The 8450-nt window shown below is 46.0% G+C and overlaps 2 protein-coding genes across 2 annotated transcripts in view; both read left to right on the plus strand.

Moving 5' to 3' along the window:
- Positions 1-203: 203 nt before the first annotated feature.
- Positions 204-2189, plus strand: T265_08704 (hypothetical protein; the record flags this gene model as incomplete). Its single annotated transcript, XM_009174584.1, has 2 exons — positions 204-322; positions 362-2189. The coding sequence occupies 2 exons, from the start codon at positions 204-206 to the stop codon at positions 2187-2189; spliced, it is 1947 nt and encodes a 648-aa protein (XP_009172848.1).
- A 3421-nt stretch (positions 2190-5610) lies between these two features.
- The window catches only part of T265_14650 (hypothetical protein), a gene marked incomplete at both ends in the record, with an annotated part of 12873 nt that continues 10033 nt past the window's right edge, over positions 5611-8450 (plus strand). Inside the window, 3 exons of the mRNA XM_009174613.1 lie at positions 5611-5754; positions 5830-5929; positions 8113-8401. Coding sequence (XP_009172877.1) covers positions 5612-5754; positions 5830-5929; positions 8113-8401 — 532 coding nt within the window. The remainder of the gene's footprint in view (positions 5755-5829; positions 5930-8112; positions 8402-8450) is intronic.

Consider the following 8450-nt stretch of genomic DNA (forward strand, 5'->3'; position numbering starts at 1 on the left):
GGAATACTCAAAACCGAGACTTAATTTTTCCAGAGAAGCTCATGAAACCCGTGAGCTGTGCTCGGCTGAACTGAACTTGTTTATTCAGGTCAATAGATTGACGTATGCCCACATATGCTTTGTACTGACCAATAGGCTATCGACACATCGTGTCGACTGCTATTTAACAGCGGGTAGCCTGTCAACCGCGTCTGTTCTCCGTAATGTGGTCCGTACGGTTACTCGCCGTTGTTTCCCTCTTTGTGTATTGTGTGGTCGGTGAAGAAAAGAAGGAGGACTACGGCACTGTTGTTGGAATTGACTTGGGAACGACTTATTCATGGTAAGTAGAATTAAAATACTGTCTTATTGAAATCTAAAGTGTTGGTGTGTTTCAGAATGGACGGGTGGAAATAATTGCAAACGATCAAGGAAATCGGATTACACCGTCGTATGTCGCATTCACAGCCGAGGGCGAACGGCTTGTCGGAGATGCTGCGAAAAATCAGCTGACGACAAACCCGGAAAATACCATTTTCGACGTGAAGCGACTCATTGGCAGAACGTTCAATGAAGAGTCTGTTCAAAAGGATATCAAACATTTTCCGTTTACAGTTATTAACAAGAACGACAAACCATACATTCAGGTGAAGGTTGGCTCGGAAACACGCACGTTCGCTCCGGAAGAAATATCGGCAATGGTCCTCGGTAAGATGAAGGAAAGTGCTGAAGCTTATTTGGGCAAACCAGTCACGCACGCCGTCATCACTGTTCCCGCCTACTTTAACGATGCACAGCGACAAGCCACAAAGGATGCTGGTGTTATCGCTGGTCTTAAAGTGCTGCGAATAATCAACGAGCCTACGGCTGCTGCCATCGCATATGGTTTAGACAAAAAGGAGGGTGAAAAGAACATTCTGGTGTACGATTTGGGTGGAGGCACTTTTGATGTTTCCTTGTTGACCATTGAGAATGGCGTGTTCGAGGTAGTGGCAACCAGTGGTGATACGCATTTGGGAGGTGAGGACTTTGATCAGCGAGTGACTACCTACCTTCTTAATTTGTACAAAAAGAAGACAGGAAAGGATGCTAGTGGCGACAAGCGGGCAGTTCAGAAACTACGTCGAGAAGTTGAGAAAGCCAAACGTACCCTCAGCACTACCCAAACCGTCCGTCTAGAGATAGAGTCCTTCTACGACGATGAACCTTTCTCCGAGCAAATAACTCGGGCACGTTTCGAAGAGCTGAATGCCGATCTGTTCTTAAGCACATTGACTCCAGTGAAACAGGTAATGAAAGACAGTGGCTTGGATGAATCAAGCATACACGAGATTGTTCTGGTTGGGGGGTCGACTAGAATCCCTAAAATCCAGCAACACATCAAAGAATACTTCCATGGCAAAGAGCCTAGCCGTGGAATTAATCCGGATGAAGCGGTGGCTAATGGTGCTGCCGTCCAGGGAGGTGTTATCAGTGGAGTGGAGAACACAGGTGGAGTTGTACTTCTTGATGTTTGTCCGCTGACCCTTGGAATCGAAACCGTCGGTGGTGTTATGACTAAGCTGATCTCGCGAAACACAGTAATTCCAACGAAAAAGTCGCAGGTATTTTCCACTGCTGCTGACAACCAACCCACGGTTACCATTCAAGTGTTTGAAGGAGAAAGGCCGATGACGAAAGACAATCATTACCTCGCAAAGTTTGATCTTACAGGAATCCCTCCAGCTCCTCGCGGTGTACCTCAGATAGAAGTCACCTTCGAAATCGATGTGAACGGTATCCTGCAGGTTACTGCCGAAGATAAGGGCACTGGACAGAAGAATAAGATCGTGATCAACAAAGATCAGAATCGTTTGAGTCCCGAGGAAATCGAGAAAATGATTAAGGATAGTGAACTGTTTGCCAAAGAGGACGCCAAACTCCGAGAAAGGGCGGACGCAAAGAATGAGCTCGAAGGTCACGTGTATCGTTTGAAGGGACAGTTGGACAACGAACTCAAAGACAAGCTTAGTGCAGAAGATAAGAAGGCGATCAGTGAAATCGTTGAAGAGACGATCACTTGGATTGAGCAAAACCCGCAAGCCGAAACTGAGGACTTGAAAGAACGCAAGAAAAAGGTCGATGACATAGTGTCCCCCATAATTACGAAGCTTTACGGACAGGCGGGACCACCACCACCGACAGAACAACCCGGCAAAGATGAGTTGTAACGATTCCATCCGTCCGTTTTTTTGACTTTTACTTGCCCCGTGTATATTATGACCCGTTTGTATATTTCCGCGTAAAGTGAGTTGAATCTAATTCTGTTCGATTTACACTATTTCTTTCTAAACTATTTTCTGAGGGTCGGTTTCTTTCGATATTCTGACTCAGCGGTCGTGTTTATCAGTTTTTAAGAGTGTGATCACGCACAAGGTAAAGCCACAGTAACAGTACTGCGTCCCTGCGGAAGTTCGAGGCATCTCGCGAAGGTGGGAAATGTGTTGAACCTTTCCTGCTAGCCGCCTTCCTTCGCTTTGGATACGGCCAACGGGGACCATTTCCCTAAACTACAATAGACTGACTGATTGTATAGAGTACATTGGGTAAAACTCCCCAGCGGTGAATGTGGTTCATCGCTCTTGCGTGAGGTGTGTGGATGATGTGTATGGTGGGTGACAGTCTACAGGACTTAAGGTGCAGTCCTCATTCTAACGAGGCATGTGTGTGATGTCCGATAGGAGACAAGTGTTGGAACTAACGTTTGAAAGAGCATCAGGCGTTTACTGATGGAATTTAATTTTCACTTAGCATTCTTGGAGTTTGTTCATCCGTTTCCAGCAGGAATTCGACGTAATATGGAGCATGTAATTGTGTAGCATTTTTGGACACCGGGAACGTAGTCAGATATAAAGAGCGAGGGAATGAATGGTATCCTTAATGCTTATAGGTCCTATATGTACACAGTTCTGCTCCGTTCCCCAAGAAGAGGTCATCTATGGGGTGGGCTGATTTATTATTGAAACGAACTTCAAGGGGAGTAGTTTTTCTAAGGATGCGGTCTCTTCAGATGTTGACAACTAGTCACTGTAGGGTATACACAGGTTACTGGGTTTGACTGGCATTCCACATCGCATAAGTGGCGCTTTTCTCGTAGATGACGGTTTTGTCGAGCCAGATAGTGTTCATCGTTCTGTGTTTATAAGGAAACAAATTTTGTCTGACAGATGGATTTAATATCAAACAAGTAAGCGCTTCCCTACCTGGTTAGCTTACTACGCTGAAGGTTCACAAAGCCAAATCATCTGTCTTAAATGCTGTAATAATAATTATGTAGCTAGGGACTCTATTATTATCCACAGGTCCAGATAGCGCAGTGTGTAAGGTTCTTGGTCCGAACCAAACCTCAACATCTCGGCTGCTCCTGTTTAGGTTTGGGCACTTCGACGTTATCTTGGCCCTCGTGCTTCTTGCGGGTAGCATGACAGCCAGACACAAAAAGTGCGTTACAGCTTGACGACTATGATAAATCAACGAACACTGTAAGAATAATTAAGCTGCATATGGTCGACATAAAATGAGGCTGTACGATCGGCCATCGTTCAAAATTTCTTCGAGGTATGCATTTCGCCACCCAGGGATGCGCAAGATAAAGGTGGGGAGCATAGATATTTAATTTGCGCCTCTGTGAAACTTAACAGTTCAGGACAGTGTGGGGAACAGTGAACAATTTATCAGTCGCTACAGTCATTGATATTTCAGGCTGCCTCGAGGCTTCTATCTTACTGGCCATCAGATTTAGGCGGCATGTAGCCTGGTTGTCTTTTTTCAGCCTATCACAGCCTCATTTGGTTTCGCCTCCATGCCGTTGTCATGCAGGCTATTCAGTATGACCTTTATACCAAGCAGGTTAACGAAGAGTGGTTATTCGTTGGACGAGTATGAGGAACTAATAAATCTTTGCTAATGGAGTAACCCATTTCGAAGAAAGCCCTAGCCACTGACGTTTCCCGGATTTCCTAGTCTCCTGGAAGGACTTCCCTGTAGTCAAGCGCTTTGCGTGACACGCCTTTATCCCTAACTGCGGAACTGATCAATTTCGCACCCTTTCGCAGCATGCTTTAAGAATGTGCTTGGGTTTTAGTCCACTCCGTTGAAGGACGTCAACGTCCTGATTTAATAGCAGGACGCCATAGTCGTCAATCTAAAGGCTTCTGATTATTTTACTGGAAATCACAAGTTCTTACAATTTTCCATATGTCCCAGTTGTGTTTTACTGCACTGATACGTATACGTAGCACGAGAAATGGAAGGAAGAACGGGTCGCTACTCACTCGGAGCAGCTGTTCAAGGTTGTACAACTGGCACTTTTCAACAATACGATTAGAAGCTGCTGACTCATTTTGGCCAGTTATGGGGGGTACACTAGGTATATCCTAATTTTCTTCAGTGACTGATCAGAAGCTATGGATTCATCACAATGCCGCCATTGAGGCCACAGATTATTTCTTTAGACTCTAGCTTGCTTATTTCATTGTGAATGATGAATGAATGATGACTTCGTTGTGAAATTTTCAGAGCAATGAAAAAGCTCTTCATGTCACTGCGAATCTTATCCTGTTACACTGGACGCCACTTTCTGTCTTTGATGGTTTGCAGAGTGCTGCAGACAATAAATCCAGGATCTGACCGCTTAAACGAGTCGCTAGAATTAGATATAAGGGTATACTTCTAAATGGCAGTGGTGTGTTTGATCAAGATCCACAGCATGGGCTATCTGGGTGACCCATGACTGATGAATTGAGGTTGGACCAAGCGAATGCGAAATGGTCGACGGGATAGAATGTCACCATGATAATATCCCATGGGTTATTTTTTTTTATCTAAAACACTATGTATCATGGAAGCAACTTGTCCACAAGACGATAGGACAAGAAGTTCTGTTCATTCATTGTTTCTGGCAAATTTTCAGATGAGTGATTTAGCACAGTTGCGAAAAATTAATTGCGAATATGTACAAAAGGTTGCCGAGTCGAGTCCATGTCTCATGTTCGTAAATGCGTAGGAAATTCAAACGAAGCTGACTCATGGTATCCCCAGGACTTTACATCTACACGACGAAGGTGAGATAATGAATCGAGCCTAATACGGGACGACGGGATTTTTATAGGCAGAGGTTCTGGTATACAAGATTACGTTGGTGTTCCTTGGGGAGCACAGTTTCGTGATTCACTGTGTGGGGTTGGAGAAAATCGTGGTGGGTCATGTCGAGGAGATCCGAACAAGTTTGATTGCCTATCTACGATGAAATTACAGGGCATATTACAGAAGGAGCAAGACGACTCTGCTTCATCTTCTGATACTAACAAAGTCAACTTTCGACAGTCCACAAAAAACTTGCGAATGAACAATACGATATTATGGGCAGAGCAGCCGAAATATTGAAAAATTTGCTTACGGAGAAAGGAATTCGTAGAGCAGACAACCACTGACAGTTCTTTAGAAGCACGTCATAACGCCAGGGTAGTTCAAAAGATAACTTTTCTCTGAGGTGCTCAGTACGTTTTACTTGGCTGGTAACATTTGAAGGGAGCAGTGGTTGTAAATCACCCGGGTGTCGACCACGTCAAAGTGCATATCATTTCGGCTCAGTTGGGCGAGATGGCCCAAGTGGTTAGAGCGCGAATTTACTGACCGGAAGGTTCGTGGTTCGAATCCGACCTCCGCCACTCGACTTCCCCTGTCTAGGCCTGGGCAACCTGGCAGTATCCTAGCCCTCGTGCTTCCTTTCGGGTGGTAGGCAGCTAGGCACCGGAAGGGTGCTACAGCTGAACGCTTCATTTTGGCTCATTTACCTTAATAAAGATTTAGGAATGCTTCTAGACCAAGAGCAGGTGACATGGATATCCTGACGGAACAGCTCAAGACCAGTGGCTGCAGTACAAATCCCACCAAAAGCGTTATCGCTAGGGTGTTTATTACAACGCTCTAGTCGTCAAGAGTTAGTGAGTCTGTGTAGGATATGACAGAACGGTTCCCTCAAGCATATCGCCCTCGGTTGTAGCCGTGGTTACCATCACTGCACACTGTTTATGTCCACTGAAATAATCGCATAGAATTGACAAAATGAAACCATGCTTGTCATTCCCAGGAAGGTTTTGGAGGAGCCAAGTTCAATCAAATGAGTCCATAAAAATGTAATCTCATTTGTTTCGTCCTTCCAGAGCCTAAAATTCGATGCATTAGTAGAGCAAGATCTCCGTTGTTGGTTTTTTAGGTTTAAGTGAATCGAAGCCTGATATCAGTGGCGTCTAGCCAGAGTTCCATGATAGCAGGTATCAGCACCTGCCATTTAAGCAAAACTGAAGTGGTACAACTAGGAGATGACTTCGGTATGAATGTGATACGGGGTCATCTGTCTGTTAATGGTGTGACCTTAAGGGCAAAAGGTGCTAGATTGAAACAGAAAATACTGTCTTACAGTGATTCAAAACCAAGAAGTCCATTGGTCCTATTTTCAGCGCACGACATTCATTTGGGTTACCTGAATGTCCTTACTAGAATCAGAACACAGGTTGGCGAACACATTTCCTTGCATATTTCTCAAACGGATGAAAACACAGCGAGCGACGGTAGTAAGTAAACCTAGGGGGGGCCAGCTGGACTAGCGCATCAAAATATTCTGCACCGCAGTCGACCAGCTTGTGTAGCCAGTAGCTGCGTATCCAGGTAATATGGATCTTGACGTACGTACAAATGACCTCTAATTGAGCGAGTGAGTAGATATTGGATCGGTTGTGGCTTGGCACTAATTTTGAGTGGATCTTCGTTGATCAGTAGATGGTTTGTATGGAATCTGAATGCGTGACCTGTACGGGTGAAGCGATTGACAATATTTCTTCGATTGGATTGGCAGTCATGACAACCATGCTCCTGTCTGCAATTCACTTGTCGTATACTATTGTTGTACACCTTCAACTTCTCATTCAGATGCCCGACCCAAAGCCGCCACCTTGACGTGGTGGTCAGGCTTGAGTGCTGCGATGATCCCGCTGGCAAACTGGCTGCAACTACTCCAGAAGGCCAAACGGGAGCAGCGAGACACCGTGCTACGAGTAATTCGGCTGCGAGGCGGTCTGGGGTAAAGTCTTACTGTTCTCTGCAGTGGGAGTGTGAAGTAAAGTGTTACCACCAGGCGACCGAGATGTATGTATCCATGCAAGCGCTAATTCTGCCTTCCCAAAGGAAAGCCGTCTAGAAGAGGTTGACCTTAAACCCGCGCAGTCCTGTTTCCCAACGGTTGACTGTGGCTGCTGGCGCATTATTCAATGCGTTCAAATACCAAAGCGTTTAGTTATGCTCAAAAGGCACCTACTGTGCACAGCTCCATCAGGAGTCAGAACGTAATGCCTTACTCCTTGTGCCCTTAGGTTAGGTTAGCCAATGACTCAATTGAGAGAGGGGACATGGCGCTGGCATATCGCAGGCATTCTGAGGTGCCTACACCTCCAAGCACTCAATGAGGCAACCTGGGAAGAGACTGATTGGACAAACGCCACCGACACCGATCAGTCGTCATTTCCTGAGATGTCTCCAGCCAAGCTCAGGAGGTGTCGCGGGGGACTTAACCAGGAAGTTGAACTCCACCAGCAGCACTTAAACTCTTTCACACCCTTCTGCCAAATCAAGCATTGTCCACCTCACGGTCTGCACCCTTCTGAAGGAGGCACATAGAACAATACCCGTCTCGGTAAACGGTGTGTTTGGCATGTGTGGCACATGACCAAGTCACCGTAGTCGATTGAAGTTCCCCCCGCTCAACCAACTGTCCGTTTTCTAATTACGTCTACGGATCCGCTGACACCAAATACCAGCAACGCTTCTGAGGCCTGGGTGATCAGAACCCGAAGACACCTCACATCGTCTGTCTGCAGAAGCCATGTTTCGCAACCATGCAGCCCTTGACTTAGTCTCGAACACGCCATCCTGAGAGATCCAAAGGTAGATCTTGTTGATGCCACAAGTGACGCAAATTAGCAAAATTGATTTGGGTTCCTGCGATTCGTGCACTGAGTTAATCAATTCTGATTGTAATGTGACAGACGAGATCAATGCAAGAATCATCAGGGCCCGGGTCGCATTTGGTAATTTGAGACACCTGTGGCGTCAGATTGGTGCATTCCTGAATCTCAAGGGACGTGTGGATCAAGCCACGGTGGGACTCTTTTGTTGTATGGCTGTGAGACTTGGCCTGTTCGAGTAGCGGAACTGAGATTTCTTCAGGTGTCCGACATTCGTTATCTCAGAACCATAGCTCGCGTGGGTTGGTGTCGGCGAATCCGTAACGAGGCAGTTAGAAAGCGTGTTTTCGGTTGTGTAACGGGTACTTCCATTGAAGAATGTGTCCAGCACCAGAAGCTGCGTTGGTTGGGACATGTGTTACGTATGCCGAACCATCGTTTGCCGAAGAGAGTGCTGTGTTCCATGCCCAA

Source organism: Opisthorchis viverrini (assembly GCF_000715545.1).
Source record: "Opisthorchis viverrini unplaced genomic scaffold opera_v5_231, whole genome shotgun sequence".
In the NCBI taxonomy this organism is placed as follows: Eukaryota; Metazoa; Platyhelminthes; class Trematoda; order Opisthorchiida; family Opisthorchiidae; genus Opisthorchis; species Opisthorchis viverrini.